At 36.5% G+C, this 25,733-nt stretch overlaps 1 protein-coding gene across 1 annotated transcript in view; it reads right to left on the bottom strand.

The window, feature by feature from the left end:
* LOC120860476 (ryanodine receptor 2-like) overlaps positions 1-25,733 on the bottom strand; it is an 804,098-nt gene that overhangs the window by 221,293 nt on the left and 557,072 nt on the right. Inside the window, exons 39-48 of the mRNA XM_040236295.1 lie at positions 22,090-22,195; positions 20,527-20,670; positions 17,554-17,827; positions 12,629-12,743; positions 10,836-10,968; positions 10,532-10,635; positions 7,448-7,583; positions 6,722-6,908; positions 4,907-5,012; positions 1,735-1,855 (exon numbers count right to left, since the gene is read on the bottom strand). Coding sequence (XP_040092229.1) covers positions 1,735-1,855; positions 4,907-5,012; positions 6,722-6,908; positions 7,448-7,583; positions 10,532-10,635; positions 10,836-10,968; positions 12,629-12,743; positions 17,554-17,827; positions 20,527-20,670; positions 22,090-22,195 — 1,426 coding nt within the window. The remainder of the gene's footprint in view (positions 1-1,734; positions 1,856-4,906; positions 5,013-6,721; positions 6,909-7,447; positions 7,584-10,531; positions 10,636-10,835; positions 10,969-12,628; positions 12,744-17,553; positions 17,828-20,526; positions 20,671-22,089; positions 22,196-25,733) is intronic.

Genomic DNA, 25,733 nt, shown 5'->3' on the forward strand with positions numbered 1-25,733 from the left:
CAACAGTGATCAGGCACCCTGCAACTAAGACCCGACCCAGGCAAATAAACAAATAAACACTTTTTAAAAATGACATATGTAACAATATCCGATAAAGTCTTTAAAATTGAACAAAACCTCAATTGGAATAAGGGAAAATAAAGTATAATTTGGGTCTAACATATCTTTTAGGTGCCTTCAGTAACTGCTTGTATCTTCTTATATTAGGCAGAGTGAATTATAAATACCAACAGGGAATTAGGCCTTTGGCCCAGACCATGTGCTGTAGTCTGGGGCATGACAGAGGCTCAGTGTGAGAGAGGACTGGGACCTTATTACCACCCCTCACTCCATCCCTCCTGGGCTGCCCCCTCCCATCCTCTCCTTAGACCCAGGCAGGGGCATGAGGAGCCACAGTTTCTCGGTATTTATATTCAGAGTCTGTTGATTTTATTTTGTATGCTTTTGAATTAATGCTGTAAACTAATCATGCTGCTGCTGCTAAGTCACTTCATTCGTGTCCAACTCTGTGAGACCCCAGAGACAGCAGCCCACCAGGCTCCCCCATCCCTGGGATTCTCCCGGCAAGAACACTGGAGTGGGTTGCCATTTCCTTCTCCAATGCATGAAAGTGAAAAGTGAAAGTGAAGTTGCTCAGTCTTGTCCAACTCTTAGCAACCCCACAGATGGCAGCCCACCAGGCTCCTCTGCCCATGGGATTTTCCAGGCAAGAGTACTGGAGTGGGGTGCCATTGCCTAAGCAGCTTCTAAACCAAAAATGGCATGTTGTAAAAAAAAATAATAAATGTTGGGTCAAAATAGAGAAAATGAAATCTTTTTAAAATATGTTCTCCTTAGTCTTAAAAAGACTACTTCTTTGAACATGCTGGGGATTTTTAAATCCCTAAGTCAAAAGCTATGACCATTGTTTTAGGGGGAAAAAAAGCATTATGAGAAAGTGACCATGAATGGGACTTTCCTGGTGGTCCAGTGGTTAAGACTTCACCTTCCAATGCAGAAGGTACAGGTTCGATCCCTGGTCAGAGAGCTAAGATACTGTATGTCTCATGCAGCAAAACCCAAAACATAAACAACAGAAGCAATACTGTAACAAGTTTAATAAGACTTAAAAAATGGTCCACATAAAAAAAAATCTTTAAAAAAACAGAAAGAAAATGTCCATGAAAACTATCAAAAAAAGTGAATTAAAGTATTTCTGTCAAGAAAGATAGTAAACAATGGAGGACCAAAGAACTCCAGGAGAAATATTAGACAGACAGTTGAGGTGTCTATTTCCTCTTCTCTGGAAACTGCAATGTCACATGAAAAAGAATAAAATCCCATTGGAAACACAGCTGTTTAAAAACAAGGACTACAGAAAATATTTTATAGAATAATGTACTTTGTGGTTCATTTTTTAAAAGAAACATGTAATTGTACTGTGCTGCAAGGAAAGAAACTGTGAGTACTAATGACATTATTGAAAATAACACATCATCCAATGCCCTGTGCTCTGTCACTCAGTCCTGTCCGACTCTTTCTGATGCCATGGACTGCAGCCCGCCAGGCTCCTCTGTCCATAGGGATTCTCCAAGCAAGAATATGGGAGTGGGTTGCCATGCTTTCCTTCAGGGATCTTCCAAACCCAGGGACTGGACCCAGGTATCATGCACTGCAGACAGATTCTTTACCATCTGAGCCACCATCACATCATCCAATATCCTATGGAATTACAAAGATGGAAGACTGCCTTACCTTTGGCTATTGTGGGCATCTGAAAAGCGATGCTGATTACTCCCACCAAATCTCCCAGTGGAATCAGAGATCTCAAAATAGACCTGATTCTAATGGCTTCTCCTTTGGCAGCATGAATCAACTACAGGCAGAAAAACAAAGCAATGAAGAATACTGTGTGAAATCAATGTTCTAACTGTATCTGAAAAAGTGAAAGAATGGGAATCTAAGTCTGAAATAATTTTTTGTTAATTACACACAAAATTAGATCTCTTCAATAACAGAACCACTCTATGATCCAGCAATTTCACTCCTGGGTATATATCCAAAGAAAAAAACACCAATTTGAAGAGATATATGTACCCAAACATTTACAGAAGCATTATTTATAATTGCATAGATACAGAAGCAACCTAAGTGTCCATCCACAGATGAATGGATAAAGCTGTAGTGTATATATAATATATATTATTGTATTATTATTATGTATTATATATACCCTGGATACTCTAGAGCATATTATCCTTAGTGAAATGAGTCAGACAGAGAAATACAAATACTGTATGTTATCATTGTATGTGGAATCTAAAAAAAAAAAAAAACACAAGTGAACAAATGTAACAAAAACAGAAAGAGACCACAGTTATAGAGACCTCTATAACTGTGGATTGTATAGTGATCTCTATAATTGTGGATTGGTATCCACAGTGGATACCAGTGGGAAGAAAGAAGGGTGGAGGGGTAAGAGAGCATGAGGGAATTAAGAGATAAAATTGTTATATATAAAATAAATAAGATACAAGGACATATTATATAGCACAGACAATATAGCCAGTATTTTATAATAACTTAAGAGTGTAACCTGTAACAATCTTGAATTACTATGTTTCACATGTGAAACTAATATAATACAGTAATTATACTTTAATTTTTTAAATTTAATTAAAAATAAATAATGAAGTTGAACCTCTCTAAGAAATTGCCACTTCAGGCTTACAGACAGATATTTACTTGCCCACACCAGTTTCATTGACTTCAACACATATGAGTCATATATTGCAGTCTAGGCCAAGAGGTACATCCATTAGAACAATAGGTTTTATCTTCTTTGGGGTATAAAATACTGGATTAGCCAAAAAGTTCATGGATTTTTCCATACCATCTTACAGAAAAACCCAAATGAACTTTTTGGCCAACCCAGTATTTTAAGCCTGATAAGTCTATGAATGCTTACCCTCCAAAATTACATATACATATCTATCCATAAAATGAGCAATCATACAAAGGGAAAAATTATTATCTCTAGGCTCTGAAAACATACTAATATTTATGACTTCTTTAGTCTCTTCCTTGTTTTGTGATGAAAATGTAACTGTATCTATACCTATGGTCCACACTGATTTCTCCCAGGAATGGGTTTTAATGGGGGAAGACGATGAACGTGGATGCTAGCTGGTCTGTTAGACCTGGGGTCCCCAGTGTTCTACTGGTCCTTCAGGAACCGAGCTGCATGGCAGGAGGTGAGAGGAGGGGCAAGCCAGTGAAGTTTCATCTGTATTTACACTTGCTCCTCATTACTCACTTTAGGTGTCACTGTCTCCCATGACCCCAGGATGGGACCGTCTAGCTGCAGGAGAACCAGATCAAGGCTCCCACTGATTCTGCATTATGGTGAGTTGTATAATTATTTCCTTATATATCACAATGTAATAATAATAGAAATAAAGTGTACTATAAATGCAATGAACCTGAATCATTCCCGAACCATCCCTCTCTCCCCAATCCATGGAGAAACTGTCTTCCACGAAACCCATCCCTGGTGTCAAAAAGCTTGGAGACCACTGCGTTAGACCTCCACTGGCTAATAAAATACCTATGAAGAATGTGGATCTGTCATGGTGACAGGTCTCAGCCAGTCTCTGAAACAGACTGGACGCTTCCAGAGCCAGGGAGTCATCTGTTCCTTCACTGCAGGGTGTGAAACACAGACAATTTCTAACACCTAGGAGACCCCTCAGTTAACGGTGGCTGAAGATGAACAGCTTTCAGAAATGCCAAGAGTAGCCCCTTATTAAGTCACTTAGTTTTTCTTCACTTTAATATAGTAGAATAAGAATCTGCTATTTACTAGCATTATTTCTCTTGTGATTCCTTTGATCATCTGCTTTAATAGGGAAAGAACACATATTGTCAGCACAAAGGTTTTTGTCTGAAATCACTCCCAACACACCATTTTTTAACAATCAAGTCCTATGTACTATAATGAAAAACTCACTGGCGGCAAGTTCGTACAAAAATTCAGACTCCAGGTTTTCCAACATTCTAATATTTCTCCACCCTGCAATTCCTCTCTATTCACAACAAAAGATTACATCCAGAAAGCAAGAACTTTTTAACTTATGGGTGTGAGAGAAAAAAGACAGAAGCAAACAAAGCCTGCCTGAAACCGAACATTTGAAGGGTGGGGAGAAAGGTGATTTAACAGGCACTCTGGCTTCATGCTCAGAGCACTCAGAAGTATATCTGCCTTCCTCCATAGCACTGGTCCATCTGCTACAAAGTCTGGTTGTTTCCCACCCATCAACAGATCATGAAGCTAATTTCATGGACCCTGGCTAGCATTTTTAAAATTAATACAATGGGGAAAAACAGAAAGAAGTATAAAATATCAGAATGTCTCACAGAGAATCATTCCACAAATTTCAATTACATATGAAAACTATTAATAATCAATAGCTCTTTCCTTTCCCCTAACCTGCTCCTATTCCTACTTTCCCTTAAAAAAATGGTCAGCTCATAGCAGCTCCTTCAAAAGGACTAAATACTATATAGCAAGGAAATAATTCTTGAGAGGAGCAGTGCTTTATGCATACACTAAAACAGGAAAGGACATCATATAGGAAAAAATATGCTCTTTCCCTCTTAGAGTGTGGGAAGTCTTATATGAGTTTTAGAGATACATTAGAAACTGACTATTCTATTAATGAATCATACTGAAATCTCATTACTAATTTTTATAACCAAGGTATTTCCAACTAAACAAACACTTGTTCAGCAATTATGCTGCAGCTATTATTTTTAATGGAGCATGAAGATTACTGGTTTTGGATGTTTTGTGCTCTTCGTCAGTGATGGATCTCTTAACAGAGAGAGATAAGCCAGGATTTTTGCTCCTGAACTCCAAGACACTTACATGCATTTCAGGAGCACAGCGTCCTAACAGGTCAATCAAAGCTGCATAAAAGGTCATGATGGCATTTCCCATGTGGATGGTATCATCCTCTTCCTCTTCTGTATCACTTTCATGGATTTTTCAAAAGAAACAAAGAAAAGCAAACAGGATAATAAAGTAACATTTTAGACTTATTACATACTTTTCAAACAAACGGGACCAGCATGGTAATTAGTTCTGCCTCCTCTGACACTTTTCACATTTATTTTAATAAACAGCTTATCATTTCTAAAAGAAAAAAATGGGTTAAAGATACGATTTGAGATTCTATCACCAAGAACACATGTGTGGGAGCTTTAATATTAAACATCCTTCGAAAGGAAAAAGTAGACTTGTTAATTTGATGGTTTCTGCTTATTTCCACTGGCAAACAGGATATTAACAAAGAAAATAACTGATGGATGGAAGTGGTAAATTTGATTTTCTATACAACACACAATTAGAGAAAGGGTGATAAAGATCTGTCCTACAGAACTCCCAGAACAGTGGTTTTCCAAGAGTACTTCATAAACGTGATTTCTGTTTACTCTGCCCAACCACCCGCTCCCAAGTAATATGACATGAAAAACATAAATATTTCATTATCTCTTTGATTAGAGATAAATCTGGATGGCCTTGGAAGATCATCTCATTCTTCCCTTTGGAGGCCTGGCAGACAGCTGCCTCAGCTGGACTTAACTGTCTGCAGAGTGACAGGAAGACTTGTTGACAATATTGTTCCTGGCCTGCAAGGCTGTCTTCAAAGCTCTCAAGTGCACACCCACTCACGTGACACTTGACCAGCAAGCTCTTGATGTACATTCTACTACTTAGAAAAACTAAGGGATCCCTAGTTGGTCAACAACTAACTGATAAATACATAACATGATTTTGGAGTGCTCTCATCCTGGAACACTTATCCCAGAACTTTAAGTGGGAAAACCAGGATTTGCAGGACAGCTTCTCTGCTTGGAAATTTTCCTCCACTAAGCCTATCTGAAGCCTATCTGTTATATCTCTACCAACAGTGCTAGCAGTGTGGTTACATGTACCCCATGCAGGACACTCAACTCCACAGGTTAAAAGAATAGGAAGCTTGAACTTCCCTGGTGGTCCAGTCGTGAAGACTCCACACTTCAACTGCAGGAGAGACGGGTTCCATCTCTAGTTGGGGAACTAAGATCCCAAATGTCACGTGATGTGGCAAAAAAAAGGTGGGGGGCAACATGCCTGGGTGAACTTATTGCTGGAAGTGAGTTAACAACATATACTATGGAGAAATGTAAGTTAGTCACTGCCTCCTATTATCATCACCAAGACCTAAACAAAGCGCTTTATTCCTCAAAATGACAACATCCCCTTTTCTTTACTTTGCCAATATACCAGTTTAATTAAGTCCCCATTCTCTTGCTAAAGGCCTCTTTCTCACTTACAAATATCATGAAAACTCTTTCCAGGTATCCTCCCAGTAAACTCTAACTTTAAAGGCTCATCTGTCATCTTTTGTAATAACTCACTAAGCCATAGAGCCTTAAGAAAATTCACAAATACATCTCCTTCTACAATCTCAATTTCTTTTTACTAAATCCACACAATATTCCTGATGTCTCTTTGCTCATTCACCCTATTCCAGCAGCGAATTCCATCCCTTCTCCCAAAACACATTTGATTTTCACGGGGAGAAATCCTGAGTCTGGAGTATTATACTACAATTAAGAAAACAAAAATTTATTTTGTAAAACTAAAAGTCAAGTAGTATCAGTGAACTTTAAGAGTGTGCATGTATATTTGACCTACGGGGTTCTGCTGGATCCGGTAGTTGGTGAGGGACCATCTCTAGAGGGATCCTCGGCTATTTTTATGGCTTCTTCCATGGCTGCGAGCAGGCCATTCCCACCTTCCCCCCTCAAGGCGGGACCGAAACACTCAGGCCTCCGGATGAGCAATCTCACCACGACATTGGCATTCTCCTCCACGCTTTCCCCTGGGATCAAATGGGAAACAGGAGAAAACAAACACTGACTATGTGAAAGTTCAGAGGAAACAACGTTACACTAATTCATTTACATTTGAAGAAAAATAACTAAAATCAAATAAGGCAGTAGCAGAGTCAAAGTCCAACCCAAATGACTATGGTTCTGTACATAAAACACAGGAAAGCTCTCTTTTTTCACCGAACCTTTTCAAAGTAAAGAAAAGCATGATGGAGACAGAAACTATTTATTTTTGTTAATTTGTTACATGGAGTGAAGATTCTAGCTATTATTAGAGTCTAACGATATAAACAGCAAGAATCTAAGTGCCTAAACTTTTTAATTTAATAATGAAAGCCTAGCATGTATCAAAATAAATATTTTTAAATAAATGATTACTGGGAAAAAACTTAATGATTACAAAATAGTCAATTTCTTTACTACTATTTACTTCCTTCGTGAAAATGCTGGGATACCTCATTATTTTATACTTTTTATTTTTTAAGTTTTAAAATAATGTTTTTAAAAGACCCTGCGAGAGTCATCCTACCATTACAGAAGACAGCAAATCTGAGAAAGTCAAGATATCTCTCTCCTTCAACTGGATTCCACCCAATGTCCGGATAACCCTTTGACACTAGCATCTGGCAGCTCTGCAGTCCACAACCAGCCAAATATCGAACCACCTAGAACAGAGAAGATAAGCATAAGCATCATCCATGGGGTGAGAACTCATACAGATGCTTGCACTGGACATGGTAAATTATATCCGCAAAGGATGGTTTAAAAATCACTTGCAGAAACACGTTCATTTTAATCTCATGACCATCTACATGAACTCTCTGTAATAAAGCCATAGAAATCAAGAAATACTGACAAATCATAACAAGGTACTGTCACAGTAAAAATGTTTACAAAGCAACTTCATGAAAGAAAAATATCCCTAAATTTCATATCATCGGAGACTTTTACCCACAAGAGTTGTAATATTGATAAACTTCAAAAATGCCTAGTGATCTCTGGCCCAATGTAAAACCTGAATCCATCTGAGATATTGAAAGTTCCACCTGAGATATAATGATGTTTTAAAGAAGTTAATTACTCCCAAACTAAAGTATCAGTTTAATGGGGGATGGGTGTGTGTGAGAGGACACCCTAGAGAGGTAGAGAAACCTAAAGCTTAGAGAAGCTTAGAGTCAAATATCTTTAGGTTCAAATCTGGCCTGCCTTAGGACTTGGTCTATCATGAGCCATGTATCATGGCCCAGTGTCCTGAGCCATGAGTTTACTATCTATAAAGTTTGGGGTAACACTCCCTAGCTTTCTGTATTGTTAAACTTAACACATTAAAATTTCTGGTTAGCTTGGTCTTTTAAAATATTCCATCTTATGTGAATATTGATCCTCTACAAGATTTCATCACAGAATCAGTTTTAAAAAGAAATCCCTAAAGCAGATGGTAAGAGAAGCAACTTATCAAAAAAAACCAAAAAACCTACATCCAGCTCAGTCACAAGTAAAGTCAGTCTTAAAAATAAACACATAATACAGCTAAAAATATTTTATATCATCCTTACTGAGGTATAATTTATATACAATAAACTCATCTATTTAAAGTATAAATTCAATGAGCTTTGAGAGATTTATCCATCTGTATGAACACCCACAGTCAAGATGCAAAGTGTTTCCATTACTTCTCAGATCCCATGCTTTTTGGAGTTCATCCCTCCCTACAAGCCTAGGTCTTGATCACCTGTTTTCTGCCACTACAGACTAGTTTGCATGTTCTAGGACACTGATACATGCAGTCACACACGTGGATCTTTCTGAGTCTGGCTTCTTTCATTCAGAATAATGACTTTGAGATTCATTCATGTTAGAGTACATGTCAGCAATCCACTCCTTTTTAGAGCCTAATCATGGCATTTTGCTACTTATGTAAATATCCCAGTTTTTTTTTTTTTTTTTTCCCAGCTGATGGACTTTTGAGTTGTCTCCAGTTTTGGGCTCAGGTGAGTAAAATCATTATCAATATTCATGTACACATCTTTGTAGAGACATACATTGATATTTTTATTGAGTAAATACCTAGTACTGGAAAGGCTACATATATTTATGATAAGTGAATATTTAACTTATTAAAAATAATGCCAAACTGTTTTCCAACTGACTAACCATTTTTCATCCCAACAAGCAATAGATGAGTGGTCCAGTTGCTCCAAAGCCTACTCAGCATTCAGCACTGTCTACTTAAAAAAAAAATACGAGCCATTTTATCAGTGTGTAGATAAAAATATTTCGGATTATATACGGGAAAAAATGTTCCAGAGGTTATTCAGAGATGCAAAGCTACATGATGCTTGACTAGCACATCAGAAGGATTTGAGGAAGAATCCACTTTTTAATGCCTTCAACAGCTATGCACTGACTGGAAAAAAAAGTGGAGAGTGACAGAGAAAAAAAAAAAAAAGCCCTGTGCTCATTGGCCTTATATTATACAAAGAAGTAGATTTTGAAAAATACATATAGATTTTAAATATAATTTTAAACCATAAATATTTAAATGATAGCACAGATATGGAAGAGTAGAAAGGTGACTTTGGAGCAATGACTAGAAGGATTTCTGGAAAAGAGCCATGAGGACATCTGGTGAAAAAGTACTACAGATGGAGAGAACAGCAAGGACCAAGGCCCTAGGGCAGGTGCAGACCTGGCAAGTTCCAGTCACAGCACGGGGACCAGTATGGCTGGAGCAATAATAACTGGAGAGTGGCAAGAAATGAAGTAAGACAATACGTGATATTCAGATAGGATAGGAACTATTCACATGCCTTTTACTGTTGCTCAAAGTGATAAAGAAAATCTAGAAGGTTGTGGGCAGAAGATTAACATGAAACTTTCAAGAGACTCACTCTGGCTGCAGGGGAGGCTCAGGTAGACTTATTTAGAATGTAACTACAATTAAAATATAGGGGAAATCTATCCATATTTAGAGTGTACAGCCTTTAGTATACTAGTAATACCATGCACTATAATATGCAAACTTGTGTGATATAAATTATATACATGAGATGTTAAAACAACCTTTTAAGAAAGTAAAAATGCATAAAGTAAAAGTGACAGCAAATTATTGTGAAAGGACATAAACATCTAAGAATATAAAGTTGATTCTCTTTCCAAACAAAAATGCATGTGATTGGAGAAAATATCTTAAATTTCTTATTCTTTATAACTTAAAATTATATTACACATAATAGTATGTATTATATATAACATATAGTGTATTAGTCACTCAATCGTGTCTGACTCTTTGCAACTCCAGGGACTCTAGCCCACCAGGTTACTCTGTCCATGGAATTCTCCAGGCGAGAATACTGAAGTGGGGAGCTATTCCCTTCTCTAGGGAATCTTCCCAACCCAGGAATCAAACCCATGTCTCCTGCAGCACAGATAGATTCTTTACTGTCTGAGCCACCAGGGAAGTCTATTACATATAAGTGTAACATATTTATAATACATAGTATATTATAGTTATAACAACATGTAGTTATAACTATTTATAGCTAAGTATCTTGAGAAACAACTATAAACAACTGTAATTCACACAAGCACAGCAGGCCGAGATTGTGCCTACCTTTTCCAGATCTGGCTCCCGCAAAGCTAAAGCTAGTTCATTATTATCCATCACCGAGGCTGCTGCCACATCCAGTGGTGTTGAACCTCTCATAGCTGGTGAGGCTGTTAATTAAAGCAAAGATGGAACAAAACCTGAATTGTACTCTAACTCTGAGTCCCATATAAAAATTTCACATAGAATTTCATTTCTAAATACAATGCACATTGTACCGATTCAAAATAGTTTAAAGTTTAGTTTTAAAATCCAGTTTGTATATCTCTTTTATCTTAAAAGATTCAATGAAAGTCATACATTTACTTACCAAGACCAACACTGCTGTTTTCCAGTAAATAACTGAGATGATCAAACATAGCTTTCTGATTCTGCCTACTTATACGACAGAAGTAACAGAGAAAACGGCAACAGTTGGCCACCATCTTTGGAAAAGTGATTTCCTACATAAAGAACATTTAGTTAGCTGGGAAAGTAAAGAATCTTTGTTAATAGTGAGTTCTGAAGTTGAGGTCTCAATCAGATTGAGCACCCATGTGTGCCCATGTCTACCAAGCTTCGGGTACTGAAGACCTCTGAATGTCCAGATGAGGCCTCACCTAGTCCTAGAGCTACCAAAAATCAAGCCTGGCACTAACAGGAAACCTAACTACTGTCAGTGGTTTGATATAGAATTAATCTACAGCCCTATACTTAAAGGTAGCATGAGCCTACTTTAGGATTCAGGCAGGCTCAATTGTGATTCTTGACGCCCACTATTAGCTGCGCTTCCTTGGAAAATTAAACAATTTCACTGATTCTGGTCTGCAAAATTGGAATACCATGGATAATAATATCTACTTTAGGCAAAGGAAGGACAGTTCAATGAGGCATTTTGTAAAAAATACCCAGTTTAATATTTGGAACCACGTAATAGGATGTTCTTATCATCAGTGTTGTTGTATTAAGATTCCAGGAGTTCAGATCTTCCCTGACTGGCACATGACTTGTCTCCTGTGATGAATACCATTCCTGGAAGGTCTGCCTGCTGGGCCCCAGCAAACATATCTCCCTTGACATCTAGATCTTATTCTAGTATACCATGGATAATCCTCAAAGACTCCAAGTTCTTATTAATCAGAATATTTTATAAATATCTTTATAAGTTTGTCTAACCAAGAGTCTGAATGTGAGAAATATGGACTCAGGAATTCAGTGGAACCAATTGTTGTCTGAATCAAGGAAACGGTTGGGTCCGGAGAGCATGTTTTTGTTATGGACTTTGAATGTGATGGAAATGTATTTAATTTTATAAAAATTAGCATACAATTAACTGTTATAGTTTCTAAATATCTTCTAAATGAGAATAATATAGAAAATAGCAAGTTACATGGCATTAGACAAATTATCAGGCTTCCCTGGTGACTCAGATGGTGCAGAATCTGCCTGCAATGCAGGAGACCTGGGTTCAATCCCTGGGTCTGATCCCTGAGTCAGGAGATCCCCTTGGAAAGGGGATGGCAACCACTCCAGTATTCTTGCCTGGAGAATTCCATGGACAGAGAAGCCTGGTGGGCTATAGCCCAGGGGATCACAAAGAGTCAGATACAACTGAGTGACTAACATGTTCACTTTTTCAAGCAAATTATCAATATCAAAGAAAAAACTTCAGTCAGACCTCTTTATCTCCAGGTTACACATCTACAGATTCAACCAAAAAACAAAAATTACAGAATGTTCTCAAAAGCAAAACCTGAGTTTGCTATGTGCCAGTAACTATTTAGATAGCATTTATATTAGGTATTATAAGTGATCTAGACATGATTCAGAGTATATGAGAGAATGTGCATAGGTTTTACACAAATACTCAGCATTTAACCTAAGGGACCAGAGAATCTGTGGATTTTGGTATCTGAACTAAGGTCCTGGAACCAATCACCTGTGGATCCTGTCGGGGTGACACCCCCACAGGGGTAGAAGCACAGCCACCTCTCAATCTGTAAGGGATTGTTAAAAAAAAACAGTCCTAAGAGGGCTTACAAAATCCACATCAAGAATACACACTGAATGTACTCTAGGAGGTTGTAGCAAATGGCATCCCAAGAACTAAAGGGTTTCCTTTACCTTGGACTCTCCGCCTCCAAGGACATTCACCATGACCTCCATCACTGTCTCGTGCATCCCAAGCGCCCTCATGAGATTAGGATGCTGGTAAAACACTTTATTGTTCATGATATCCCTAGAAAGGACAACACAAGGATAAGCGAAGCAAAGAGTTATAGCAAAATTTCAACAAAAAGTTATCTGAGATTATGATAAGTACTTTGGAAATAATTACTGGCACGTATGGACAAGTAAGAGAAATGATCACCAAACCTTAAAAGTAAATAAGGCTAATTGGGCTTTCCTCAAAAATACAGAAAGTTTTCCAAAGATATTATACAAATCATTTATTCTTTTTAATTGCAAGAAATATACTAATTAAGTAAATATTCATTTATATGACATAGAATTTGGGACACTTATCATTCCTAATTCCATGGATATCCAAATTCAACCTTATTTTGTACAGAAATATGAAGCAGTGTTATTCTTACATTCTTATGAAAGTTCCTATATAAATAATTGCTGTATAAGTATCTCTCCTTTTCATATACACTGTTTTTAGAACTATATTCATGATTTGTATGTTTAAGAACAGTGGTGTTATTTCCTGCTACATTTATGTTATTATTCTGGTGAAATTCTTTTAAAGGCAATGTATTCTCCAAGAGACACCAAACTAAACTGAAGTCCAGGTACAAGTAATCCTATTTATTAAAAGAGACATTTAAATTAAAGAAATGGCAGGAAATGATACCTAAAATGTTTTGTTATTATTGCATTACATATTATAATATGCATATAAAGGCATTTTTAAAGATCTTAATGTTTAACAATCATTGCAAAAGAGAGCTCGGTTAATTTTTAAATATATCAAATCATGCAAGAGACTTTTTCATAAAACATTTTTCTGTCACAATCAAAGCAAGAAAATTACATACAACTGATAAGAAACTTGAAGCTTTCCTTTTGAATCTGATTACCTTAACTGAGTTATTCATCTATTCATTTAGTCATATTCTGGCTATATCAAGAAAGTGGAATAGTATGATTATTTTCCTTTAGTTTTAGTTCTTCACTTTTAATTTATTAATCACTTTGTTTAGGTTGTGCTTATGAAGACAGCTTTTAGGTAGCACTATTCAGAAAAATGACTTGGGGGCCCAGGGCTAATTGTGTGTTCAGCTGCGCAGTTGTGTCCGACTCTGCAGCCCCACAGACTGTAGCCCACCAGGCTCCTCTCTGTCCATGGAATTTTCCAGCCAAGAATACTGGAGTGGGTTGCCATTTCCTATTCCAGATCTTCCTGACCCAGGGACTGAACCAGCGTCTCTTGTGTCTCCTGCATTGGTAGGCAGATTCTTTACCACTGTGTCACCTGGAAAGCAACCCAGGGACATAGGTCTGATCTACTTCATGCAAGCACAAATGAGGTAAAGGCATCCTTTCCTTCACAAATGATAGCAGCATATTTGCCCAGAGAACCTCAACTCTCAAACCACAGATGTAATCATGAGATTTCTCCTCCTGTTAATTCAAATCCTTTTACATGACCTAACTTTGGAAGGTATCTAATTTTAAAATCTTGTTTGCTTTTAGTTCAAGGTAAATTAAATGGATCTTTAATTCTACCACCAGCAGGCAGGTTGTCACTCATTAAATGTGTCACTTTGGGATCTTTCTAATCCCACAAAAAAGTAGCATTTTATCTTGTTTCATAATCATTTTGAGTTTTATCCCTATTGAGTGATGTGTATGTTAATAGCACCTCTTACTGTTACATGGTCATTTAGGAAGAAAGCGCTCTCCATTTCCTGGAAGGCTTTCTTTCTCATTTAATTAAGAAAACTTCTCACCAGACGCTCCCTCAGGTTAGATTTAAGCACTAATATTCCCAAAAAAGGCTCATGCACAGACAGTAATAAATAAAGAACATAAAATTAGCTTCTGTTGTTTCAGTCTCTTTGTCCCCAAAGTACATTGATTTTTAGTATGCAATCACTATAAGGATTTCTGGAATATAACCTCTTCAGTTTATGATTTCAAATATTTAATAGTCCCACAGGAAATATGTAGTATAATGTTCTGAACTTAAAATGTACATAAATATCACATAATTTGTGTCTTTCCATACTTAGTTTTTTTTTTCTCCCCCCCTCAGAATACACTTTTTAGCCAGAGAAAACATCGGTTATTGTTTCCTTAGTTGTTTTTCAAAGAGCCAACTCCAAGGTTTTTTAATCCTATTTATTGATTACTTGTGGATGGTAAAGAATCTGCCTTCAATGCAGGAGATTCCTGGAGAAGGGAATGCCTAGCCACTCCAGTATCCTTACCTGGGGCATTCCATGGACAGAGGAGCTTGGCAGGCTACAGTCCACAGTGTCACACAACATGACTGAGTGACTAACACATATACACATTAGTAGTATTTCATTTTACCTATGTCACTAGATATCATTATCTCTTTTATCTGTTATTCATAGAACCAAATTATCTTTTTTGGTAGTGAGGGGCCTAAGTATTTCTTTTGCATCACTTTTCAGCATTCTACGTTCCAGATTTTTACATCTTTACATTTAGGTATTTCTTTCTTATGAATATCATATAGCTTAATTTAAGCTTTTATTTTTCTCTGGTTATTTTAATTCTCTTATATTTTCTTTTTTAAAGATTTTTTTGATGTGGACCATTTTTAAGTCTTTGTTGAATTTTTTACAATATTGCTTCTGTTTTACGTTTTAGATTTTGGCCATGAGGCATGTGGGATTAGCTCCCCAACCAGGGATTGAATCCACACTCTCTGCACTAGAAGGTGAAGTCTTAATCACTGGACCACAGGGAAGTCCCTCTCTCATATTTTCTGATTCCCAGACCATGCAAGCTTGTTAATGATTGCTTACATATATGCATATATGTGCCAGTAACAAACTCACTGAAACAGAATTACCTCCCACTCTTCTGAATTCCATTTTCTTTTTCATTATATACATACAGCTTTTAGAAGGCCATTCAATGAGGGACTATAAGTAAACATTCTGAAATTTCTTTGTTTTGCCCTTACTCTTGAATATGGAATATAAACTCCAATATTCAAATCCACATGAAGCACAAGCTTATGATGATAAAACTGTAGTTGAGTAACACATTCTAAATAAAGATTTACTATTTTGTGGTCTGTTAGAACTTTGTGACCTTCTGTTGAATTATGATCACTAGTTTTGCAGTTGAGAATTCTAAACGTTATTTCTTTTCAAGTGTCTGGGCTTTTCAATTTGCTTTCAAAATATTCTATTTATCACTGGCTTTATGGAGTTTCACTACAGTCTACCCAGATGTGGATGTGGAACTATCTGTACTCTGCTGCTGCTGCTGCTAAGTCGCTTCAGTCGTGTCCGACTCTGTTAGATCCCATAGACGGCAGCCCACCAGGCTCCCCTGTCCCTGGGATTCTCCAGGCAAGAACACTGTGAGTGGGTTGCCATTTCCTTCTCCAATGCACGAAAGTGAAAAGTCAAAGTGACGTCGCTCAGTCATGTCTGACTCTGTGCTCTAGGAATAGAGCACAAATTCATGTTTGTCATCAGTTCTGAAAAACTCAAGCCAACAGCTCTTCCAAGTTCTCCTGCTATAGTTCATCTATTCTGTCTTTTCCATAAATCCTACTCAGCATATTAAGGATCTTCTTATACTATTCCCCAGGTTTCTTAACTTCTCCATCAGTGCTGTATTACTAATCTCCTCAGATCTATGATTCTGTTTATTAATTCTCTTCAGTTTTATTTATCTACACTTTTGATACTTTTATTAATCACTGCTCTTAATGCTAACTATTATATTTTTCACTTCTAGAACTTCTCTGTGGATATTTTTCAATTTTTCAAGGACTTTCTGTGTGTCTCATTTTGAGGATTTCATTTGCTTCTTAGCATTTTTAAACATTTTAGATATAGTACCTTTGTGTTCTCTTTCTGGCTTTCTATGATTTGAAGTTCTTGGGGGAGGTGTTCTAACTCTACTCCTCATTGTATCTGCAGACCTGCCTATGGTGGACTGTTTCCTTAGGTGCTCTGCACTTTCTGACCAGGGGCTAATCTTTGGTAGCATGGAGGCTTTTTCTGTTCACAGTGAACTGAGTTGAGAAAGCACAGTTTCAGGTCAAATTTTATGTTTTGTATTTTCTCAGCTAGTGGATCCTTAGACTATGCATGAGGCATAAATGTTAACCCTGTCTAAGGCAAGCAGATGTCAATTGCTACATATAGGATGGATAAACAAAAAGGTCCAATTATATAGCACAGGGAACTATATTCAATATTTTGTGATAAACCATAAAGAAAAAAACATGAAAAAGATAACAAAAACATATCTATATATAGAAGATATATAGATATATCTGAAGATATATATGTGTGTATGTATATATATGAATCACTTTGTTGTATATCAGAAATTGAGACAACTTTGTAAATCAACTATAATTCAATAAAGAAAATGTTAACCCTGAAACTTACATAAAGTACAATCTATGATGCTGAATTTTCAGAATAGTTGTTTTATCCCCCATCATTTTCTCAGGAGACATGGAGAAACTTCTTTATTATCTCCTGCTGGTAATATTTGTACCCTTATGGATTTTAATATGTTTTTATTAATCTGTATGTTTATATGTGATTTGATATCATTGAGAAACTAATAAAAAAACAAATCTAAGATACTTGTTATGTACCATAGCCACCTTGGCATCTAGCTGTAAAATTAGTCATGCTTTATTATTGAGCAATTTTCCTATTTAGCATTAAAACATAATCTCTAGAATCTCATGATCATAAAATCTAAATGGTGTATTTATGCTAAAGGGCCCACTGTATTACTACTGGGATAAACAATTAGAAAGAAGACATGTATAAGTCAAAGGTTATAATATCAATAGTTAAATAACTTACCCTAATCCACGAATCATAAGTTTCTCTTCCTCTTTGCCCATTCTCACACTTAGCAGAGAACGAATCTGACCAAGAGATGCCAGCAGATTGATGGTATCCTCCACAGAAACACCATTTATAGTGTAGGTCTTTGGCAGAGCTCGTACCAGACCCCCAATGCCATCATACTGTCGATGAAGCAATACAAACATGGCCCTCACCAACTCAGGGTCTTCAATTACAGACTCTTGAGCCCATCGGACCATGGTCTCAGAAATCAACTGCTGAAGAGTGGCTGCAAAGTAATCATGGATACTTCTTAAGAAAGGAAAATAATAAGGCAGATTAGATGGGCATTTCAAACATATTTCAGATAACCCAAAAGTGAAAGTGAAGTTGCTTAGTCATGTCTGACTCTTTGCAACCCCATGAACTGTAGCCTACCACGCTCCTCTGTCCATGGGATTTTCCAGGCAAGAATACTGGAGTGGGTTGCCATTTCCTTCTCCAGGGGATCTTCCCAACCCAGGGATCGAACCCAGGTCTCCCGCATTGTAGGCAGACACTTTACTATCTGAGCTACCAGGATATAACCCAAACTGGCATCTATAATTGTACAAGAATTGAAAAGGAATAATTTTTGAAAAAATATATTCTTTAAACAATTATCAGTGACAGTATGTCAATAAAGATGAGTTAACAGGCATGCAAGGATAAAAATACACAAATCTTTAAAAGCTATTCTTATAACTAAGGCATTTAAGCTATTTCAAAATTATAGGAGCTTTTTCAGAACTACTATTGGCAATTCATAGGGCAATGGGTTGTCTTATCACTTTCATTTTCTTTGTTTCATTCATTTCCTCCCAAAAGATCTGACATCATATATCCTTATAAAGGTCAGTCATGGTTATTCAAGGAGCTTCTTTTTTAATCCAACTGTCTCCTCATTTAAGTACTTAGTAGTAGCGACCTCATGCAATTACATTTCTACTTCAATTTGTATCCCTAATTGTCACTTAAAATGTCTTCAAAGGATTTGACTGTGAAGCTGTATTAAGTTGAAAAGTTATCCCATACATAGATGATTACTTGCAGTGTGATCAGCAATAACACATTTAAAAGCAACAGAACTTTCAAACCTCTTAAAATATATAGTAAAATTATCAAAGCTAAGCAGGGTTGATGTGACTGACTCATGTTGTTGGTGGTGTTCAGTCACCAAGACGTGTCTGACTCTTCGTAACCTCACAGGCTGTAGCATTCTAGGTTTCTCTGTCCCTCACCATCCCTGGAGTTTGCCCAAGATCAAGTCCAATGAATTGGTGATGCCATCCAGCCATCTCATCCTCTGTTGCCCTTTTCTCTTTCTGCCTTTAATCTTTCCCAGATCAGGGTCTTTTCCAATGAGTCATCTGTTCACATCAGGTGGCCAGAGTATTGAAGCTTCAGATTCAGCATCAGACCTTCCAATGAATATTCAGGGTTGAGTCCTTCAAGATTGACTGGTTTGATCTCCTTACTGTCCAAGGGACTCTCAAGAGTCTTAATTCATATATAGGTACTAAATTCCTATCATCAATACACTGGCTGATTTCCAAAAGAAGCTGCTAATCTGTTTTAATCTAGGCCTTATTAAAGAAAACATACACACACACACAGACACACACACACAGACACACACACAGACACAGACACAGACACACACACACACACACACACACACACACAAACACACACACAGCTCAGATTATCATCTGAGAACCTGTTTGATCCCCAGGTCAGGAAGATCCTCTGGAGAAGGAAATGGCTACCTGCTCTAGCATTCTTGCCCTCAGTATTTCATGAACAGAGAAGCCTGGCAGGCTACAGTCCAAACAGGGTTGCAAAGAGTCAGACACACTTTACTTTTCACCAATTTTAACCAAATATAAAATTTAGATAAAATGCCAATATACTTCTACATATGTCAAAACCATGTAGTCATTGTTAATAGGTCAAAATCATCAACCTGATAATAACAGAAAATGCTTCATAAGAAACTTTGTGTTTTTTTTTTTTTTAATTTATTTATTTATTTTTAATTTTTACTTTACAATTCTGTATTGGTTTTGGCATAGATTGACATGAATCCACCACAGGTGTACTCTGATTTTGAAGACCTGACTCAAATGTGGTTATGATACTGAAAAATAAATTTAGAAATAATTATATGGATAAAAGGTTTCCATTGTAAGTTAGTGGAAAAAAAAGACAAAATTTGCATGAGTTTGTTTTTTTCTTTCCATAAAAGCTGTTAATGAACTGACACCACCTCTTAAATGAATGGAGTCTCAGAAGTGAGACAGTAAATCAGCTGATCTCATAGACCTACTTCATGAACCCTTTCTGGATGAGTGTGCAGGTCTGAGAGACCCGTTGCCTCAATGTGCTTTATTTGGTTTCACAGAATGAATCAGAAATGCATAAGGCTCTAGAAAATATTTCCAAATCAAAATATAGTTACAGACAATATCTATTTAAACTTTAAAAAAAGGTTTATTTAACTTGATGTAAGAATATTTGAAGGTCAACAGCAAATATTTAGATATGAAGGCTAAATTACTCATTTTATACTTGCTCTTGATAGACTCTGATCCAATTCCTTTTTAAATTTATTTATTTTAATTGGAGGCTAATTACTTTATAATATTGTAGTGGTTTTTGTCATACATTGACATGAATCAGCCATCAGTATACATCTGTTCCCCTAAATCTTTGCTTCTCTAGGGACAGCCCATCCATCTTTACAAAACTGCCATCTCTCAATCTGTTCCTGCAAATATAGTCTGATGCTGCTATCTACTTCTGGTGGCTATGGGGATGTACTTAACAATATGATTCTTGCAAGTTGCAAATTCAATTTCCTCACTGGCTCATCTAGTATGATATTTGTTCAAACAATGAATAAACGTCGTGGTGGAGTCATTTTGGCAGTTCCCTTTCATAGCTTACATGACTTCTTGGAGTCACTCTCAACTGGCTTTTCAGCTTGCTTCTTCTTCAGGTATGTCACCTTTTCTACCAAAGACAGCAGGCGTCCTCTAATAGTTAAATCGTTGTTTCCGTCCAGAGACCTATCTTCATCCAGCTCGATTCCTAGTAGGAAGAAGACAAAGAGAAATCAGAAAAGAACAAATAATGTTTAAAAAATACATTGAGGGGAAAGAATTCTCAGGTTTTGCAATTTGTTTCCACTTATAGCTTAAAGCAATGCTACCATGCCTAAAACATCTGAGGAAACCAAGTTGAGTGATCTTTTCCACTAGCATTCACAGGTAAGATTCATTCATTGCTCTCTTTTTCTGCTTTCTCTTTTCCCCCTTTTTTTGTGAGACTGGAGCTATCAGCAGCTAGCACAGAATATAAAGCCAAGCAGAGAGCAAAAATACTCTTTTAGGAGTTAAAATCCATTCTCCTACTTAAGCTAACCTTAGACATCTCTTGACCTTGGGCACTGTCTAGACCTATGGTTCTACCCTCCCTAAACACCCTGCTGGCTTTTTATCCTCCTTATTTGCCTTCAAAATATCAATGATATTTTAATAATTTGAGAGACAGAGAGTACATATCTAGTTAGATATCTAAAACTAAAGAATATTTTATGTCTGATGCAATAATTCTACCATTTTAGAGTATCCCTTTATTTATAGCATATGTGTGTATATATTTATTTATAGTATAACCTTCTGGCAGTAATTTAGTGGTTCCTCATTCATAAGCTGACTTAATATACTTTTACTGTCTTCATTAAAATAAAACACCACTTAAGATATGACTAATTTGTTTTCTTTCATCAAGACACAGACTTATTCATATCACCCCATAGAGAGAGGAAAAAACCAATTGACTGGATTCAGAACATCCAATCAATTCCATTTTTAAAGTTCTTAGAATCAAAAGAGGGGCATACGTGCTCAGTCAGGTCCAACTCTTTGCAACCCCATGGACTGTATAGCCCACCAGGCTCCTCTGTCCATGAGATTATCCTGGCAAGAATACTAGAGAGGGTTGCCATTTCCTCCTCTAGGGGATCTTCCTGACCCAGGGACTAAATCTGTGTCTCTCACACTGCAGGCAGATTCTTTACCACTGAGTCATCTGAGAAGCCCCCAAAAGAGGGAATAATTGCCTTAATAGATTTGGGATACTGACCTACAACTTATCAAAGGAGTTCTTTAGGCATTAATTAATTTCAAACCTGCCAGATTTCCTATGTTAATCCTTAAAAGGGGCCCCTCAACCAGTTGAAATATAACAGTCTATGAACAAACTTCTTCAGATTAAATCAACTTAAAACTTCCCTCTTTGACAAAAGTACCTGATTACATGTCCCCATTCCCTGGGTCACTAAAGGAAGAAGACGGAAAAAGAAAAGAATGTTGGTCATGTTCTGCTTGGTCTTAATACCTTTCTGATCTCTATACCCCTCAAGACTTTCCACATCAGAACTTTTGTACCAATATACGTGTACTAAAATATATATTCAGTGAGAGTTATAGGTCAAGAAGACCCTACCACAATGTGTCATCAAATCTTCGTGAAAATCCAGGAGTTGGTCTCGGATTTCTTCAGGACACGGACATTCACTTTTGTCATCCTTAAAATTGAGAAGCATATTGATCTGAAAGTTTAGAAAAAACAAGAGGAAGAACTAGAGTAAAAGAAAAGTGAATCTAGGAATAGCATAATAAAGAAAGTTATAAAAATCTAAAGTGTTCAAACTCTGCTTTTGAGTATTCATGGACTCGTACCCAACAGATGAAAAATCACTGTCTGTTACTCAGTCCAACAAATAACACAATCAAATAATTCAAAGCTTAGCATGCTAAAATAGTCATATTATTTGAGTCTCCTTTCTCAGTTTCACAAAATGTTAGACCTGTGTATACTTAGAGTTCTTAAAACAATTATGACCTAAATTTACTTTTTAAACTTTTAATATCCTTCTAGATTTTTTTCTAGCTAATTTCCATGCATTATTGACTATTTTAAAGAACTATTTGTTAGAAGGATACAGAAAAGAAGGAAAATCAAACATAATTGAAAAGCTATATAATGGATCACTATGCCTTTTCTAATATTAATGGTTTAATTGAACTGTAAGGAACTTTCTTCCATTTGTTTTGTTTTAGATACAATAGTCTTGCCTGGAAAATCCCATGGATGGAGGAGCCTGGTGGGCTGCAGTCCATGGGGTCGCTAAGAGTCGGATACAACTGAGCAACTTCACTTTCACTTTTCACTTTCATGCACTGGAGAAGGAAATGGCAACCCACTCCAGTGTTCTTGCCTGGAGAATCCCAGGGATAGGGGAGCCTGGTGGGCTGCCGTCTATGGGGTCGGACAGAGTTGGACACAACTGAAGCGACTTAGCAGCAGCAGCAGCAATATAAAATTCATGAAGGAAGAAAGGTCTGTTCCATAATTTTCTTTTATGAAACAATTGAAAGCTTTCCTTTTAGAGTTTTATGTATGTAAAATTTTTGTTACACTATTATTTTGAGAAAATTATAGATTCATATGCTATCATCAGAAATAACACAAAGAGATCATGTGTACTCTTTACTCTGTTACCCCACTATAATGACATCTTGCAAAACAGTAGTACAGAATCACAACCAGATACTGGTTCTGATACAGAGAGAGAGAAGAAGTCCATCACTTCAGGATCCCTCCTGTTAACCCTTTTATAACCACACCCTCTTCACTCTTGCTTGCTCTTCATCCCTCATTCCTATCAACCACTAATCTGTTCTCCATTTCTATATTATTGGCATTTCAAGAACAGTATACAAACAGAATCATACAGTATGTATACATACTACATACATACTACATACATACATGTATTCCCATATTATCCTTTTGCCATCTGTAGTCTGTAGTGAATCTCATTTCATTTCTGATTTGGTAATTTGTATCTTCTTTTTTACTGGCTAATTCCTTTAGAATTGGTTTCACTAATTTTTAAAAATAACTAGCTTTTGGATTCATTGATTTTTTAATTGTCCTCTTCGCAGTTTCATTCATTTCTCCTCTGTTCTATATTACTGCCTTCTTTTCACTTATTTTGGGCTTATGTTGTTCTTTTTCTAAATTCTTGTGATGGCAGTTTAGATTATTACTCTGAGTCTTTTGCTCTTTTATATATAAGTATTTAATGCAATAAATTTCCCTCTCACACAGTTTCGGTTGTTTCCACAAAGTTTGATATGTCATATTTTCACTTTCTTTCAGTTCGATGTAGTTTTTACTTTTTTCTTGAGACTTGTTCCTTGAACTGTGTGTTGTTTAGTTTCCAAGTGTTCAGAGATTTGCCTGTTATATTTCTGTTACTAATTCTAATTTGATTTATGGTCAAAAACCATTCTGTATGAAAAAGAAATCAATTCTTCTACATTTGTTGAGGTTGTTTCGTGGCTCAGGCTATAATCTATCTTTACAAATGTTTCAGACACTTGAAAATAAAACTGTATTCTATTATTGGGTGGAGTGTCCCATAAATATATAAATATAAATATCCTGCTAATGTTATCACTAGCAGAATCTCTTCCATTCTTGCTGATTTTCTATCTTGTCCTTCAAATATTTAGAAAGGGGCGTTAAAGTCTCCAACCTCAACCCTGTATTTGTCTATTTCTCCTTTCAGTTCTATGCTGACTTCACGTATTTTGCAGCTCTGTTGTCTAGTGCATACACATTTGTCTTCTTGGTGGATTGATCTCTTATTCTTATATAATGTTTCTATCTATGATGAATTTCTTTGCTCTGATATAGTCATCTTACTTTCTCTTAATTTTTTATAACATATCTTTTTTCATCCTTTTTACTTTCAACATATCATTACATTTTAAGTGAATTTCTCAAAGACAGCATATAGTTAAGCCAAGCTTTTAAAATTCAGTGTCAATCTCTCTTACTTTGTGTATTTAAATTGTTTATACTCATGAATTTATTGATATGTGTCATTTTACTTGTTTTCTGTTTGTTTTCTCTCATTTATTTTTCCAAAGTGCTGTGGGTTCCCTGAACTATTTTTAGGATCCTAGTTTGAACTATCCATGGTATTTTTTAGTGTATCTCTTTGCATAGCTATTTTAGTGGTTACACAGGATATTATATTAATATATACATAATTTATCTCAGTCTACTGGTATTAACACTCTATCAGTTTAAATGAAATACAGAGACTTTATCTTCTTTTATGTCCCTTATTCACCACCACTGAAAATACAATTGCCTTAAATATTTAGTAAGCATACATTTAGAATATATCAGAACTACCATTTTTGCTTTGCCCATCAAACATAATTTAGAAGGCTCAAGAGGAGAAAAAAAAATGTATTTACCCTTATTTTAACACTTTCTGTAGGGTAAGGGAGTTAGAGAAGGCAAGGTTCAGAAAAAGAACAAGACCAGCACTTTACAGGAACAGATCACCTTTAATGAGGCGAGAAGGGGCAGCAGTCAGATTGGTGAGCTGCTGCACTAACCCAAGAAAAGGGTAAGTATATACAGGCATATATGTGGAAATCTGCTGTCTTAAGGGGGCCCATTCTTCTCCAAGGTTGTTCAGAGTAGTTATCTCTTAAACAGCTGGGGCAAGGAATTCTAGAGATCAGCCAGAAGCTGGGACCAGCTGGGAGCTAGGCTTAATCAACCCTCATGTCCATTTTTTTCCATCTGGTAAGAGAGTTCCTTGTTTTGCATAACGGTAGAGAGGACTTGGAGGGGAGTTTTAACTCCAGGCTATTCTGAGCCTTGTAACTTTCCTTCACTGTCTGTCATTTTTTCTTCTTTCCTGAGTTTTCAAATTTTCTTCTTTTATCATTTCCTTTCTGTTTAAAGGACTTCCTTTAGGTATTCTTTCAGGATAATCCAATTCTGGTAGTTTTCCTTCATTTGAGAAAATCTTGATTTCCCCTCAATTCTGAAGGATATTTTCATTGCATATAGAATTATGGTTGACAGATCTTTTCTTTCAGCACATGAAAAATGCCGTGCCACTTCCTTCTGTCCTCTGTATTTTCTGAGAAGAAATTCGTTGTCACTTGACTTGTTTTTCCCTTCCAAGTGTCATTTGTTTCTTGGTGTTATCAAGATTTTTCTCTTTCATGTTCAGAAGTTTGACTACAATATGCTTTGACTTAGATTTGGGG

Source organism: Oryx dammah, unplaced genomic scaffold (genome assembly GCF_014754425.2).
Source record: "Oryx dammah isolate SB20612 unplaced genomic scaffold, SCBI_Odam_1.1 HiC_scaffold_11077, whole genome shotgun sequence".
NCBI classification, from domain to species: Eukaryota; Metazoa; Chordata; class Mammalia; order Artiodactyla; family Bovidae; genus Oryx; species Oryx dammah.